An 18,101-nucleotide genomic window follows, 5' to 3' on the forward strand; every position below is an offset into this window, starting at 1 on the left:
TGAACTATTGTCTTCAGTAGTGATTTTACTTTAGTCATAGTTTCTAATATTAATGTTACAGTAAAAGAGAGCCTCAGGATAACTCCTAACTATGACTTTAGGGAATATTTGTTAAATACATTGTGTTAAATGGTGTCAGGTGTCAATTTTTAACATGCACTTGACATTCCCAAATGATCTGTGATCCGATAATTTCATATTGGAGTTAAGGTAGATGTGTTTAAGTTTCTTGTTCCAACATGGAGATTAACAGGGCTGTGGGTTTCTTACAGGCCAATTTTGCGGTGGAAGACAGGGGACTCGCATGGAAGCCGAGAGAAAAAGCATGACCGTGTTAAAGGGAACTGGAGAAGAAAATATGATTTGTAGTTTTTGAGAGGATAGCATGAGTCGAATCACATGACTCTGGAGGGAACATACACAGATAACATAGGTAATCTGAAGCAGGGGAGAAACCATTAATAAGTGGTACTAAACACATTCTTAACAGAACAAGGAGGGAACTGGTAGGGCATAGATAATGTCTAGCCTAGATACAGAGATGCAGAGATCAGCTTAGTGAACACCACTGGTCACTAAGCTGAGGCAATTGGCATAAAACGTTTTCCCTCTTGCACACCGATAAAAACTAAAACAAGTCTTTGAAGAAAGAGGATCATGTCCGAAACAGACAGAGCCACATAGTAGGCCTGAAGTGGGGGCCTGTTGACGGCCCATGATACTATGTGGCTTTAAAAATATTGTCATCAAATAGATCTTATGTTGAAGAATAAAACCATCTCCTTCAATGATGCACGATCTTTAACTGGAGAAGTACCTGTGCACCAATCTATTTGAATGAGTCATTCATCTGATGTAGCTTTGATTTTATCTCTGTTGCTCCTTTAGCAATATCCGGCCAGACAAAGAAATGCATCTTCCTACTACCACGGGAACTGTGAGTTTGGGCCTTGCAGATAAACTGCCTGAAGAGCGAAATTGACAGGCAAATCTGGATATTTTTCGTTTTTTTCATGCCAGGATAAGGTCTTAATCTGATCCTCTAGGTACAACAAATCTTATTCTTCTAATCCCATTCCTGCCACTTTCAATGGAGGGGTTCAAACAGGAGCCATGGTTTCTTCACATGAAACCCTAGATTTCTCAGACACAAGCCATTCTCAAGTCACTGGGTGCCATTGGGACACCGTCATGCCTACCAAGTTTAACTCTTTTCATGGCTCGAAAGTCCTTTCTCTTGTTGCATTGCCCGAGGCAAATATGGAATTTCTTATTCCTTCAAAACAGTCCCTTGCTGCCACTTTCATCAGGTATCCTCTTTGATTTATGGAGCCCCGATAAAAAAATGATGTTTCTCCTGCCATCCGGGTTGACCCCACTTTGGTATACTCTGGTATTGTAGTCGCTTGCTTAATTTCGAAAGGTGTGGACAGGGTACCCCCTATTTACGACCTTTTGGAATAACTCTTGCTATTCTAACCAGAGATACTCTACTTCTAATGTAGGCAGGACTACCAGCACACACTCTTATCATTGATCTTGCTGCATTTTCCAGGGAATCACATTAGTAGATCAATTTCATCATGACCGTGATAGTACATTATTGAAATAATGTGCCTGTTGCTACACTGCCATTGTTGCTGCTTTTAACACCTTCGACGCTCATGACGAGCTCAGCTCGTCATGATGTACACCTCTCATACTCATGACGAGCTGAGCTCGTCATGGAGCATGGGTTTCTGAATATTTCAGCACCCAGCGGGAATTGCTCTAGCAGCCATGGAGTTAAGGTATCGTTCATCCGTGTCCTCTCTGTCATGAACTTTCGCCACTGCCTCCCCCATGGCAGTGTATTTACCCACTATTTCTCTTGTAGTGTACTTCCGGTCTTGCATTGGTTCAAACTTCATCGAATCATTCTGAGTCATGTTAGAAAGATGTGTGTCCACAGGGTGTCGTCCAAAACCGATTCAGCTATATTCTCTCACAAATCACTGACCATGTGCTGCAGAGTACACAGTGTAACCAAAAGCAAAAAAAGTCAAGTGTATCACAAGTCCTTGTTTTAGTCCTGTGATCCATTATGCTGAGTTGAGCAGGAACCCAGAATGGAAAAGCAGCAAACCAATCGAATTCATCAAATGTAGTCGCCCAACTAACACACTCCAACATTCCTGTTTTTGAAGGGCACCCCCAAGTAACAGGAAAATATGCAATGGGAGTGCTGCAAATTTTTACTAGCTGGGGGCCTTTCCGGGTATATCCTGCCTAGTTTCTGTTATCTCCATTTGTGGAGATGATCATCTAGACAGAGTCTTGTTCTGCCAGCAACGTGAAAGATATATTTATAGGAGATCCATTTTAGACCAATAAGCTTCTTTTTTCCTTTTGATAACATTTTTAGTAGAATGTTTAACATTATATATGCATAAAAATAAATGAATAAATGTTAAACGAGACTCATTTAAATAGGTGGATTTCCAGACCGCTGGTAGTGTAAAAAAAAAAAATACATGGAAGTAAGAGTCTGAAAAAGATTCAGTTACACTGTTGGGGCAGGGCAGGATAAAATGACACACATATCCAGAACTGGTAATACAAATTATGGGAACAGGGAATGAATTAGTAGTTTCAAAACACTCAGTTGACATCTTAGATTTATAGATACATTTTTCAAATGGAGCAGGCTCCGCCATTTTGATTGCTCGCAGCGGCTTTTGTGTGTTAAACTGGATTTCTACCTGCTCTGCCTGGCCGCCGAGGGTTTGAGGGGACTACGAAAACCAAGCGCCCCGCAATCACCATCATCTGTGCTCCTCCCCTACCGCCCACCGTCTATATCTCTGGTCACGCCCCCCGCTACGCGGGAGGCGCGCCGGGCGAAGCCCGGGCCAAGGGCGGGCTCGTTTGAGGCAAGAGCAGGCTGGGCTGGGCTCACCCTCTAACGCCTGCCTTGGGACATTGGTGTTCATCATAGTGCGGTGAGTCCAAAGTTCTGGCCTAAGACTCGCTACATGGGGGTGGCTTAAGTTGTGCAAGTTGTTCTTCGATGGCGACCGGTGTTAATAAGGAAAAGATGGGCCCAAAGGGGGGGCATGATGGAACACTTAACTACTTTATTACGAGAGCTTCGAATGTGCTCGCAAAAGAGATAGCAGTAACAGAACGACGGCTATCAATAGATCCGCTTTCAGCTAAGTGTTCGTCTGTGGGTGGGCTTATGTTGGATTATTCTCCTGCCCATGGTCCGACTACCAGCAATGAGCAGCCCCCAATAGTGGATAATACAGCGGCTACTGTTATGGCAGATTCTGTGACGGAGAACAGGGCACAGGACCAGCTATCCTGTGCTCTAAGCAGGTCAAAGTCTGCCCCTTCTACGAAAAGAAAGGAACCGTCAAAGGACACGCAAGGAGCTAACCAAAAGAAGAGGGAGGGGGGTTACTCGAAGAAAAACTGTCCCAGCAAATCAAAGCTAACAAGGATGGGTGAGGATGGACGGAAAACCCTGGGTCACTATGAGGAGACTGAGTTAGAGCCACCCTTAGTGACCCAGACTGCCCCCATCATACCAGAGGTTTCTGCGAACAATGCTTTTTGGGACAAAGTGGGGGGCTATAATTGCTGACTGCCTATTACCTCTTAGGAACAGATTGTCTGCTATTGAAGCAAACTTACTATCTCTCACCAATGTTTCAGATCAGAACTCTGGGGTTCTAGCCAGACTAAGTAATGTTAGCAACAAGCATATATCTTTAACTCCACCTGATCTAAATATCACGGGTGCAACGAGGTCTGTGGCAGATGATCAAAGTGTACAGGGGGCTGGGAGGTCGGAAGTGGTCAGCAGCGAACGTTGATAATTGTGGTTCGGAACAGCACCCCCAAAATAAATTTACATCTAGGTATGACCACAGTGCATCCGCTCACCATCAGTCTAATAGTAAAACATTACCCATAAGAATTTACCCCCCGAATCTAGCCCATATGTAGTGGTCTTAGTGAGGGTACCTGAGCTAAAGAACGATAGTGAGGAATCACACGTTACTAAAGAATAAAGTCACGCATTGCCTTAACACAAATAGGCCACTCCCGCCGCATGTCTCCAGTGAATCTTGTATGTCCGCAGGGTCTCATGGGTGGGTCACAGAGCAAAGGACTCAATGGGAGACTGTGTCTTGATACATTTTAGAGACACACGGACGGTGTCCCACATTTGTGAGTGGAGTCAGTCTAGACCTGCGTCAGTTATACAGTCTCTTCCCTTGTCGCACTTTTACCCCCCTGGTCCATTACGCACTAGGCCCCGTACCGAACAAGTTTGGAACACAGTAGGGCGCCCAACAGTGGGTGGTATCAGCCAGGGAAGGCCTAGAGAACCTTTAAGTTCCTGTGGCTGTCCGTCTACAAAATAGATATAGTTGCCTTGACATGGTGGATTGACTGCGGCCCACTCCTGGGGGTACAAATGGGACAGTCCCTGAGACAGATTGGGGAAAGCGGGATGGCGGCGGAATAAAAATAAGAAGAAATATTTCTAGCACCATCGGGGCTTGGAGTGCTGAAAGATGCATGGTGAATACATTGATCTCAACCACCTTAAGTAGTAGCCCACTCCCCACTGATAGAAGTAAGGAGCCTGTAGTTGACCTAGCCACGAAAAGCCAAGTATTGCCCCGCTTATTACGCAAAATGGGTTTAACAGAGGAGGGAAATCCGGAGCCACCCAAGAGTATGATTATGGGCCCAAGGACAGTGTCACTAAAAATATTATCCTGGAATGTGGCAGGCTTGCCCAATAAATTGATTTGTCCTGAACGGGGCTCCTTCGTGGATGAAAGTGATGTATGCCTCTTTCAAGAAACGTGGGCCCGAACAGAGCAATATCGAGCAGGTTTTGCTTCATTCCATGTTCCGGCAGTATGGGGAGGGAGAGGTTGCCCGTCAGGAGGACTTACTATCTGGGTTGGCCCACCTGGGTTGTACTGTCAAGCCACTACACACCCATTCCAAAGACATTCAATGTGTAGTCCTTGCCTGGCCCAATGCTTTTAAGCTTGCATTGATTAATGACTACTCGCGCCCCGTTAGTACAGCCAGCGAGTCTAGTACTATTGAGGACCTGTCCCTTTTTATCTCGACAATCTCGAGTGACACCTACCTTCTGGTGGGGGGTGATCTGAATTGCCACTACAAGCCTCTTGAGGGTATAAGTGAAGATGCTTTATCGGCAGAGGATGATCACTGGTCCATTCCTTTGATTCAGGCTCCATCTGCTAGGGCATGGTCTCCGCTAGCCATACAGATTACATCACTAACCCTAATTCCCTCCCTACAAGCTTGTAATGGCCGCACCCCCTCCGATACCCCAGCCAAATGTACTTTTAACAAACCCAGACAAATGTCCCATCTTGATTACATTTTGGCTGAAACCAGGTAATGGCCAAAGGTAACAGATTTTAATGTTGTCACAAGAGTGGACAGTGATCACAATGCCCTAATTCTAGAACTGGGCTTGCCCAATACCAGTAGGAGTGGCGCCTCAATCTCCGAAGATAATTATAGCGATCTTACCCTGTCCAATGACAGGCGCAGAGTAAGATAGCATAAACTAATGTAACACCCGGAACAAATAGAAAAGTTATATAGTATGATAATTCCCTTCTTTATAGAGGTTGCAGTGCTAACCAATCAACCACCGCCTTCTGATTATTTAACTAAGCTGGAGGCCCTTCATGTGGGCTAAGTATCCAACTTGGCAGAGGTACTCAACCCTCTGGTTTCTAAGAAGGGAAAAGGGCCCCTCACAGCTCGTGGTATAACTCAGCATGTAGGAAGGCCAAAACAGAGCTATTGCAGGCCGTAAAAGATAATAACATATCTGCAATTAAAGCCAGGAGGGCACAATACAAGCTGCTGATCAAGTGCGCCAAGGAAGAGTGGGATCATGATAAGTGGTCCGGCTTATCATTAGCGCTAGTCACCAAAGATTCCCGGAAATTTTGGTCCATAGTTAACACCGGCTGCAGTGAGCCGAAAGCAGCCATCGAACCCAACATAGCGGCGGAAGTTTGGGAAGGCCTTACCGGGCCTTGTATTCCACTGAGGGCCTCTCTGACGACCATGATAATATTCCAATCAAATCTGCACCGATCATGCAGCCAGAGGTGATAAAGTTCACGGTGGCAGAAGTTTGCAATGCAATCACCAAACTCGCCACAAGCAAAGCACCAGGCCTAGATAAACTTCCAGGTGACCTTTTCAAGCATGAGCCGAAAATCTGGGGTCCATATTTCCAGATCCTCTTTAATGCGGTACTGAGAGGCCTGGTGGTTCCCTGTGTTTGGCTGGGCGCGGAGATTGTCCCCAATTTCAAAAACGGCTCCCCTCTGCTCCCATCCAACTACAGACCCATAAGCCTTATTGATATCCCCCAGAAGATCTTTGCGAGACTCATTTTGGACCGGTTACAGGACTGGATAGAGGAGTTTACAATTCTTAGCCCCTATCAAGCAGGGTTTAGGAAGAATACCTCCACCGTGGACCAAATTTTCCATCTACTACTCTTGTATTGGAAAACTGTGAGAATAGAGGGTGGCAGCCTCTATATGGTATTCGTTGACCTTCGCTCTGCCTTCGAACTTGTTTCCCGGGGAAACTTTGGAGTGTTCTTCTTAAGTTGGGCATTCCTATCCAACTCCTGTCTGTCCTGATGAGGCTACATGAGGCTAACTTTGCTCAAGTTAGATGCGGGAAAAGCGGCAAACTGTCATCTCGATTTCCCGTTGGCAGGGGGGTAAGGCAGGGCTGTGTGCTCGCACCAACCCTGTTTTGCCTCTGTCAACGGAGTAATCACGCATCTTAACGGAGTAAAGAATAATGACGCTCCCAAGTTGGCTGGCAATAGGGTCCCTGCTATTATGTTCGCCGATGCACCCTCTTGCTCTCTAAATCTCCAATGGGTATACAGCGAACATTGGATGGTTTTGAAGAATTCTGTACCGTTCGGGGATTGGAGATCAACTCTCTTAAAACCAAATTCATGATCTTCAACCCCCTGAAAACAACACGACCAAACCCAAGTCTAGGGACAGCAAGACTTGAAAGGGTTACCACCTTTGACTATTTGGGGGTCACCATCAATGAGAACCTGACCTGGGGCCCCCAGCAAACTAAGTCACAATTAAAACTGGCCCAACTTTCGGGCGGAATTCTTAAACTATACAACAAGTCCACCATTAAACCTGTTGGACCCCCGCTGGAGGTTTACAAATCAGAAGCAAGGGGTGCCATTATGTATGGGGCGAACTATGGGGACATTGCAACAGGACTGAAATCACTAGGACTGAAAATAATTTTTTAAGACCGCTGCTAGCACTTCCATCCAGCACACTGCTCCTTCCTTTAGGCTTGACTTGGGGATAAGACCAATTGATGAAGAATTAGCTCTAAAACCTCTCCGGTTATGGCGCAGGCTCTGGGTAACACCGAAGCTGACAAATTACAGACAGGAACTTAAAGAAATACTGACCTTGCCAAGTGCATGGAAAATTTCTTGGCTTACTTATACAAAGAACAAATTTACAAGGCTAGGCGTCCCTGTCCTATGGGCTGACTCAGAGAGGGGGTGTAAAACGATCTCTCGCACCCTGCTTACGAAAGTATTTTATGCTGACCAACTCGATGTGGCATTATCTATTCCCCAAATTGGCGCTGTAACTGCTTCCTTTCTTGTGGCTAAAGATTTTTATTTTTTTGAGCAATTTTTAGATGACAAATATCCTCTGCTAGTAAAAGAATTGTATGTACAATGGAGGCACGGAGTCCTACCCCTCCGAGCCTTCACTAGTAGGTGGTTATCCCCTGCTCCGAAACATTGTCCTGCATGCAACTGTGATATCGAAACTGAGCTGAACATATTGTTTTTTTTATGAATCTTTTAGTGTTTTTAGCAACTTATTTATTCCTCCTATTTTTTTTACCGGGTTTTTATATGCATGAATTTTGTCCAATTGTGTCTATTTGAAAAATCGCTCTGGAAATTATTTCTGCTATAATCCATTTATATTGTCATCTGTATGCATCGCTTTTATAGGTTTATCTGTTTACTTTTATGGTACATTACCGAAATAAAGATTTCTTGATTGATTGATTAACCAAATGTTAATCTTCAGATGTTTTGAAGGCTTTCCAGTTTTTCAGAACAATTTGTATTGCAGCATTAGAAATTCATGTAACGTGGTTTGCTTGATTTTTTTTTTGTTGGCTCTTATTTCACGTTAACATTAAACATTAGTTCCCTGTTTGAGAATACGGTATTGATCGGCAATTGCATGTGATCCTATACATCTCAGGCAAATTCCTGGTTTAAACCGACCATTCCCATCCCAATGGGGACCAGTATATTCACTGCATTATTTTCTCTGGCGCTAAGCATCTAGGAAAATTAACTCTCACTTTTGCCACACATTGCAATTATCCCAACCAGCCTTTTTCTCCAATCTCACATTCCAACTCAGTTTTGATCTATAAGCCAGCTTTCAGAACTATAGCGTGTACGGGTGAGCTCCCTGCTTTTGTTGACAGGTGTATGTTGACCATTTTTTCATACATTATATGGGAGTCCAGTAATTCCGTAAGTCCCTTTGATCAAGATTGCCTCATTTTCAATTCTTGACCAGATCACATTTGTCTTTCTTTGGATCCCATCTGATTGCTTGTGATCATTATTGACCGTAATCTTGTTTTTTGTACTTAAAAAGAGGGCTTATCTCCTCGTTGGAGAACTGGTAAGTTTTAGCTGTCACTAACCAATGTCTTGTAAATAAACGCAACCTAAAAAGTCCTGTCTATGTATGTTTGGAAAGAGAAAAATAGTTTATATGCCCAGGGCCCCTGTGTTCTCTGTTTACTTTCCAGGGAACCCTGGTGACTTCAGAAGGTCGTTTATGTGCAGTGATGCCCGGTTAAGTAGGTAAATGATTGCGAACTCCCTCTCGCTTCAGGCCCTCCTCTTCTACTCTATGGATCGCCATGTTCAGACTCTTCAGCCAAGAAGAGTTAACCAGTTTCTTTGCAAGTCGAATAGGGACCGTTTATTGCACCCAACAAAAACATCCCAAAGTACACCAAAGGCGTGATTAAATTCTTCATCCACAAACTCCAGCAGGAAAACTCAATAAAATAAAAAAAACGTCATATTTGCTGCATCCATGATCATCCTGTGCAAAAAAAAGGTCTAGTCTAACAATAACAAAAAAACAAATCCAAGTACCGCTGCTGCTGGTGTTTCAGAGTTGTTTAAAATGCTTATCCAGACTGAAAGATGTTTTTGCAAAGGACAATATATATAGACCGAATGACACGCACCTTTGTTTGTTGTTCCTTTACTTGTATTTAAAATAATTATTGTGTTTGTGTTCCTTCTTGTAGGTAGCTCGTTGCTGCTTCTGCTGCACGCCTGATGGAGATGGTAATAATTTTTCTTAACCTAGAAAGAAGGGTGGCGGGTTATTGTAGTGCCTTTTTCACAATTAAATAATGAAGTATTAAACAGTAGGTGACCACTAGAGTATTTTATTTGTTCCATGCAGCTGACAACGAATATTGTAAACCAGGCCGGGGAGGTCAGCAAGTGGTGTATGATGAAAGAAAAACCACGATCTACAGCTACACATACTTCCACTTTGTGTTTTTCTTGGGCTCTTTGTATGTAATGATGACCGTAACCAACTGGTTCCAGTAAGTAACGCTCATTTTGTTGTGAGAGCTTGAAATGAATAAGTAATGCAGTGTTCATTGTTGATTTTCGTGTTTCTGCCAGAGTTTAGCTGCAATTTACTTCTCAATCTTCAATAGTCTTTGACAATCCTCGTGTTTTGTTGTGTTGGCATTGCGCCAGATTTACAATGTACTAAGTTAAAAGTCAGAAACCTGATCACACAGCGTGTCTCCTACATTTGGAACAGATTGAACATTAACTCTGATCCATGTCACTTCATAGTATTAGGTGATGTGAAATTAACTCCCATGAGCTAACCACCAGTCACTAAGACAATAAAAACTTGAGAGAGTAATCCTGCCACAAACAATATGGAGCTAGCGTATGATATTTACATCACCTCCTCCTCCTCTTCTAAAATTCACCTTGCTATTTGAATGGTAAGTGCAGCTGGTTATCCCCTTCACTCCAAAGTCTTGTTGCCTCTAACATCTAATGTACACTCTTCTCTCCTCTTCCGTGTCTTTTAAGACTCCTTCAATGCCACTCCTGCTCGTGATGGTTTAAAGTCCCCCTTTCCTCTTCCACATTTTACGAACAGTCCTCCAACTCGGGTGCACTCGGTTTCCCTTTTTTTCGACCTGGCTGTTGAAATGTCAATTCACTGGAACTTCAACTTGCTGGATTCTTTAGTGTAATTATCTTCCTTTTATCATGTTGTTTTATGTATAGAACCATACCCCAATTGGTGTCAACCCTTCTACCTTTCATGGTTATAAAGCTTAGTAGGGAGCACTGTGTTTAAATGCAGAAGCTATAAAGAAATATGTCAAAAGACGTTCAGTAGAAAGACCCTGCAGACTTAAGTAAATAATAACTGTAACTGTGGAAGCCTTCAATTGAAAACTAGATACAGTGTGGAATACGGATGATAGGGACCACACTGAAGCAATTGAGTTGGGCTGCAGCATACCTATGAGGAGTTAAGGTGTTTGGAAGATATCTGGTCAGAACACCCATCTAGCCTATGGAAAAATGTTAAAGTAACTGATTTTAAGTGTCCAGACAACCCCCATGGTTCATTCAAATGAATGGCTTTTGTCTATTTTCCTCCTACTGCTCAACGGGGGATGGTGCTTCAGGTTAGTGATGCTTGTAGGCAGAGGTATTGCTGGTTGGAACGGCAGTCCAGGGGTGAGAGCCACGATGGAAGGAGGGTAGAGGTGCAATCTGAGACAAAGTTGGGGCTTTCAGTCATGTTTTATGAGAGACTATAAATAACACTGTTTTTTGTTATTTTTCTAGTTACGACCATGCTGTGATTGAAAAATTGTTCCACGGTAACTGGTCAACCTTCTGGATTAAAATCTCTTCCTGCTGGATGTGCATCTTGCTCTACTTGTGGACTCTCATAGCACCGCTCTGTTGCAGAAACAGGGAGTTTCTAGCCTAACTTAAAGGTTGGGCAGCTGCAGTCCTGAAATTTTACTCCAGCTGTTACAAAGCTAACGCTCTGGTGGACACTTTCGATGGGAACATGGTTACTCAACCAGATTGGTTAAAGTATACAAGATAACCTAGATTTTATTTAAATGCCAGTCTTTGGAAGCTTTTAAGCCATTGTTCTTGCACCTAGCAAACCATGATGGACTCAACAACACATTTACATGAAAAATAGAAGTACGACCAATACTGGCTTTCTATTGGCAGAACAAGCCAATTCCAACTTTGTGCATCGCTCACTCAGTGGGAGCAGGAATCTTTGTCTTCTTCTTTTTATTGATATATTATTTAACTTATCTTTCTGGCCTATTTGGAGAAATGTACCAGCTGCCTTGTCTAATTTTGTTCTCTTCAGTCTTCACCCCCTACCTTTGCAACTTTTGAACAATTGGTAATATATTTAGTTATCAGGAAGCACTACATGGAAATAATTTAAAAAATATATTATTTACAACAGGTTTTTATTGTCCCTAAAAATGCATAATTTGATGGTGCCCAGAGCATTTCAGGACTTCAAATTCAAGGAATATTCTACCTATGTGAAAGTGGAATTTTAAAAAAATAGCAAATTTGGGCTTTCTGGATAAAGTCAACATTGTCTTTTTAAGACGGTTTCAGGTGTTCCACATATGACCCTCTTTCATTTTTAAAGTCCTTAGTGTTCTTTGAGAAAAACAATCAGTGTTGATCTAAAATTTACTGTGGTAACGCTATTTCTTCCTTAAAGTATGCGTTTACAATGGCTTTGAGGTAAGAGGCAAAGGAAGTGTGTGCTTCACCAACCAAAATCTGTTACATACAATGCTAAGCCATATTTACCATTTGATTTCTTTACATGATGGCATTAGAGTTGGAAACGTCATTAGAACGATCAATCTTTTCCTCACCAGTATATTATCAAAGTGAGGTGAAAAAGCAAACTTGCAGATTTGACTATTTCTGGATTGGTTCACCTACTTATAAGTATTCTGGGTAGGTAATTAATCCTAATAGAAATAAACATAGCTAAAAGTTTCTTTCAAAAGTCCAAAGGCCCGCAATTGAATTTTTACTCTGAGTAAACCTAACTTTTTTATGGTTCCTGGATATGCAAGTTCCTTTTTTGTTTTTTAAAGTTAAAATGTCATCACTGTCTTCATCTTGAAACCTGAATACTTGAATTTCTTAACTTTTGATTTTCTTTTAAGTCATTTGAGTGAACATCAACAGAATTTTCAATTTAATTTACGTATGGATAAATGGCAGTAAACTTGCCTTTTGAAAATACCTCTTGAGTTCCAGCATGCAACAACTTCAGTGTTTGCCTGTAAGGAACCAAAGTCAAAATTATTCTTTCTTTGTTCTTTAAGTAATTATTTTCAGATTTTACAAGAGATCCCTATAACTTAAGATTTCTCTTTAAAAAAACACAACAGAAGAAGCAGCCAATGGCCAGTGCCGAATAATAGGGACTTTACCCTAATATTTTTTATAGTTAATAGGCAAATGAAGATTTTGGAATAATACGGAAGAGTAAAGTGCCCACCACTGATCACAGGTATGATTCCTGGGCAGGGGCAAGTCAGCCTTTCACCCTTCATTAATTAATAATGAAGACCATTGAGAATACTTATTGATTAAGCATAATGTGTCCTGTCACTTTGTGGTTTGCGTTCTAAGGAATCCACATTAATGTCTTGTTTTAGTCTACAGAAGTAGAAGATACTTTATTAGCATTTATAGGACTCAGTGGAAAGACATTTTGAAGTAACAACGATATCCAATTGGGGATTTCATTCATAAAATGTACTGACCAGTATAGGTTTTATAATGGTGTCATGCATCTATCCTTGCATACCCTATACCCAAATATCTTTATAATTGGTACAAGCTATGAAACATGTGTTATTGGTGGGGCACAGATGTTAGCAAGTTAACAGGAAGGTGTTCAGTAGTTTACTGTTCCGTACCTTTCTCATGGCTCAGTCATAAAGGTGCACATTTTCTCTCACTGCAGAGCAGTGAAACTGGCAAGGACTGCAGCCTTCTTGTGAGGTCACAACTAATGCCTACTTTTTACTAGGTTACATCTGAATCTGATTAAGGCACAATTAATCACAGAGAAAGTTTTGTGAATCCCTTCTGTAAATTCAGGATCATTTCACACCTAATACAGTAGTGATGAAACACAACTACCCACAAGAAGTATTTTTGTAAATCACTCCTTCTCCTAGATAAATGAATTGCCCATATTATTGGTACGGTAGGGTAGCAAAAATATAAGCCCCCTCAACAATTTTCGTTCTAGTATACAAAAGGCATAATTAAAAACATGGCTGCTGCACAGTAGACTGTAGCAATGTGTTTCCTCCAGTTGGTTGGGTGGTCAGAGTCCCATTCATAATTTATTAATACTCCCCTTTACTTGGGTATTATTCAGTTTGGTCAGTGGGTCCTCATTTGTTATGTGCAATTGTATTCTGCAAAATTGTTTTTCCTCTGATCTTCCATAAAAAATATTTGTTGTCCATAGAGGGGAGACATTGTGCGACTTTGAGTCAAATATTAAAATAATTAGTGAGTTAATTCACTCAGAAACCTTGTAAGATTGGTCTGTGTCATAACTGAAATACTGGCTGCCAAGGGTATTGACTGGATACCCTCATGGGTGATAAGCTGCGCTATATAAATATACAAACATGTGGCACCTGAACATGCTCTTTATGTATATAGATTAGTGTAAAAGAAATTAATGCAGTTTGTATCTAAACTTCCTTGCTCTGGTAATCTTATGGTCCGCAGACTATGAATTTTTGTTGACAAAATTTAATGCAGTTGTATGTGGTTTAACTCCATATCCTGTTTCCTGCACAAATGACTTTTTGTTTTTTAAGGCCGAGACCTAATTCTTGAATTGCTGTCCTAATTTATTGTACCCAAAGTTAAAGTGAATTACTTGAGACACTGTATGTAAAGAAGATAGTGGGCCATTCTGTGATTGCAATGTAACAAGACAGATGACTTGCATATTCCTCTTATTCAACATATCGCTTCCTCTAAATGGTAGCCTTCGCCTCCCATTCCAGATTTTGTCTTTCTATCTTTCTATGCATCCCAGTTGTTTAGTCCTGGGTGTTTAAGACTGGGTGTCGCTGTATGGTGCCCATACATGTTTGTATACGTGAGTGGGTGTATATATCATATCCTGGTATTAATGCATCAAGGGGCTCTGATGACATGTAGGGGTTTTAGTGACCCATAGCATTGAGGCCAACCGCTGAGTTGTTTGTAGATATCACCAGAATCCCAAGATGGTTTTTATGGTCAATAATGTACAATCTTTGTTTTCATTTTAATAGATGGGAGGGATGGCTTTTTTAAGTCATTGCTCTCTGTGCAATAACAGATGCCGACCATGGTTTTATAAAGTCTGTGGAAGGAGTTCTCTAGATAAGGTTCAATCCTCATTCTATTTATAAGGGCATGCTTTAGTAGCTTGTAACTTTGACCCGCACTTGAGCAATATGTACAAATTTTTCCACTGTGATTAAATGTGAAGATTGTTCAGAGGCGGGAGCAAAATACGTTATTAATGGTATTATGAGCAACAAAAATAGGTGAAGGAAAAACATCCGTACGTTTCTGCTGATATATTCTTTATCCCTTGCCTCCCCTCGTGTCTTGATTATGCGAAAGCAATTTCTTGATAAAGGGCTGAGTCCAACAGTGCAGCCCCTAGAGCATCATGAGGATTGTTTGCTTACTACTAAGGATATCCTAAACATGCACTGTTACAAGTGGAGCATGTCCCTTTTCCTCAGCGTTGTGTGTTAGAGATTTGTTTGTGCTCATTGGTGAATGGTTTGTGAAAATGACTGGAAGAATACGTGGTATTAGCTGCAGTGTCGTGACCATATGTTGAACAACATGTTACATTTTGTATGCACGATTTCTTTGGTGTCCAGTATTGCAAAGTTGTATGTATGAATGCATTTGTGTGGCTAAATTCCGAGAAGATACATTTGTAGTTGCTATTCTCTATGGTATATTCTGAATGGAAGCAGGATTGTGCAAACATTGGTGCTTGCTGTGGGTGGCAGGGAGATGGTAGAGAATGACCAATTCCGGATTTGTGGATAACCAGAGAATTTGGCTTAAATCTGCCTGTTTAACCTTGCTTCTATCCCATCACCCTGTTGTCCATTGACCAACTTAGCTCAACCATGCTCTAAAGCATTTCTCTTGTCTATAGTGCCTTGATCAAATCTTCTTTGGAGGAGCCTGTTCCTGAATGGAATCAGATTGGGTTTTACATTTGTTTTTGCTTCAGTTACTTTTTTCTGTTAACTTAACCTGTTCTTCTCACTGCCTTGTTACAAGTGGGATTTTTGAAACTCCTGTTACAAATCATGCTATTAACGGTTTGTTACCAAGAATTTGTGGAGCAATGAACAAGAAACCTAAAGGCCTTTGGATTTTTTTTTTTTTTACTGCTCTGAGGGCTAGAATGCAGTTTAATAAGCTCAAAACAACACTATAACACTGTTGAAAGTTACAAATGTGACAGTTGTTTGCAGTGTACATTGTTGACAAATCAATAAATGTGTTTTCTAGAATCCTGACTCAATGATCCTTCAGAATCTTCCCTGCAGAATATAGTTACCTTATTGTTTGCAGATGTCATAATGTCAGTTTTGGAATTTGATACATAGAAGTGGTTAATGTTCGACTAGGTGAATGAATGAAATTAATTTTATAAAGCTCGCACATTCCCGAGGGTGTCGTATTGCTGAAAATGTCTGTTATGGTATCATTCATACATATGGTGCTTAGCACAGGACGCCCTTGGCACTGGAAAATGGACTGCACTCTGGGCCATTTCTGTAATAGTGCAGCAGGTGCAATGGGCGCAAGGGGCCACTGTACCCCAGTTTTGGCTGGCTAATGCTATCAAAGGTAGGAACGCCTATTTTCCTTCAATACGTTATGTCCCTGGAAATCTTGCTATGCCACTCTTACCACTGGTAAGATAAACTGAAGTTCACAATACGCAATGACATAGATTGGTGTCATGGAGGATTTAATCTCTGACCAGCTGTTAAAGCAGTCAGTTTTTGCTGCCCGAGTGTGCATGCCTCATCCTTGAGAACCGAGCTGGTAGAAACCATGGTGTATGACAAGTTAATCATGTCAACTTTACTCACCAGAAGTGCAAATTTCCTGGCACTTGGTAGCCTAAACAAATTGAACAACATTGGGTGCCTGGACTCCCTCAGCCAAATGATGTATGGATGTCAGTGCCTGTGGCTGTTTTTGAACGAAAGTATCACAGGGCAGGAATGTAGGGAACAGATGCTTGTTCCTCGCTGAAACCAACCAGCTTATACCACCCACTTTACTTACTTAGCCAACACAACGTCCACTCGCAACACCCCTATCGTAAAAGCCAAAAACCTGTGCACACATAAATCAAAAACAGTGTTCATATTTAATACAATAGGGCAAAAGAAGTTCGCCACAAATGTTCTTGTTTCATTTAATGCTTATTTGCATAAAGGCCAGCCAGCCGACACGTGCCGATACGGGGTCAAGGAGGACGTCCTCCTTGACCCTTTATATCAGCATGTATTTACTCTTCCTCAGCACCAGCTTACATGAAGTTCTCTCCACTTTGGAATTTCTATCGACTGGATACACTCATCCTGTTGTCCTTTGTACTCTGATTAAACCTATATCAGTATATGTATCAGAAACCTGAAATTCGCCTGTTTTTGGTTCTTTTCGTCTTATCCCAGACCTAGACCGGGTTGGAATTATCACCAGAAAGGGGATTACTGACTAAGTCTATTACGACATGGGCCTGAAGAGTCAAAGTTGACTGTACTTTGACGAAACACGTGTCTGCTGGCTGGCCTTTATGCAAATAAGCATTAAATTAAACAAGAACACTTGTGGCGAACTTCTTTTGTCCTATTGTATTGAATATGAACAAACACTGTTTTTGATTTGTGTGCACGGGTCTTTGGCTTTTACGATATGGGTTTGGAGTTCCAAACACTAGTTAAGGGGTTCGTAGGGTCACCCCTTTCCTGTTAGCACCATATTACTTAGTCCATTGTTCACTTGACAACCGCTTATCCTGCAGAGCACAACTGTTCCCTTTATACTAAAACCCTTCCCACCGATTTCACTAACTTGCAACACCCTGTTTACCAGCTCCAGTTTTTGGTCAATAACCTTCCTCTTGAATACCTCCACAATGCCAGTACACCTTATACAACTTGACCTGCAACTTTTATTCACAATTTACTTATTTTATTTTGTAATGCATTATTTAGTCTAACCCATACCGTTGATTGCTTGGAAGGAAGTCTTCAATTACTAAAACACATCTCACATCTCAGATGAAAAAGCACGTGTGTCATGGCGCCTAATATAGAAGCTGTTCAAAAAGGGCAAATAGCACATACATAAAACAACTGAAGTATTCCTTCGTTGTAGGCGTTCCACTGAGTTTCAGATGAGCCGCTTTACCAGAGACAGGTTTCCAATTGAACCAAAGTACTGTCTGGTTGTAAATCTGAATTTGCATTTGGGGCAAGTGCACGAGCTGGCTGCGTGGTTACACTCTTTGGTGCTGTGCTGTAGTAGCGCCCCTCCTCTGCAGGCGTGCATTTCCTGGCAAGGCCTCTGTTTGCTGCAGACTCTGAGAGCCTCTTCCTCGTGGGAGTGCTCTGGCCTTTATCAGCTGTGCGCATAGACTGGGTGAAGTGAGTGGGAGTAAACAAGCGAGGACGGCCGAGGACTTTTCCGATGTCCGATGAGGTGAAGAGCTGCACCAGAAAAAGAACACATCGGCAGATTCCGCAAGCACGGTTGCAAAGTAACCTCTCATTGG

At 41.8% G+C, this 18,101-nt stretch overlaps 1 protein-coding gene across 1 annotated transcript in view; it reads left to right on the forward strand.

Annotated features, from left to right (window-relative positions):
* Positions 1 to 15,819, forward strand: part of SERINC5 (serine incorporator 5) — a 255,206-nt gene extending 239,387 nt beyond the window's left edge. Inside the window, exons 10-12 of the mRNA XM_086960722.1 lie at positions 9,433 to 9,472; positions 9,594 to 9,741; positions 11,027 to 15,819. Of these exons, the coding sequence (XP_086816848.1) occupies positions 9,433 to 9,472; positions 9,594 to 9,741; positions 11,027 to 11,174 (336 nt within the window). The 3' untranslated portion in view covers positions 11,175 to 15,819. The remainder of the gene's footprint in view (positions 1 to 9,432; positions 9,473 to 9,593; positions 9,742 to 11,026) is intronic.
* Positions 15,820 to 18,101: the final 2,282 nt, after the last annotated feature.

Source organism: Lissotriton vulgaris, chromosome 3_1 (assembly GCF_964263255.1).
Source record: "Lissotriton vulgaris chromosome 3_1, aLisVul1.2, whole genome shotgun sequence".
In the NCBI taxonomy this organism is placed as follows: Eukaryota; Metazoa; Chordata; class Amphibia; order Caudata; family Salamandridae; genus Lissotriton; species Lissotriton vulgaris.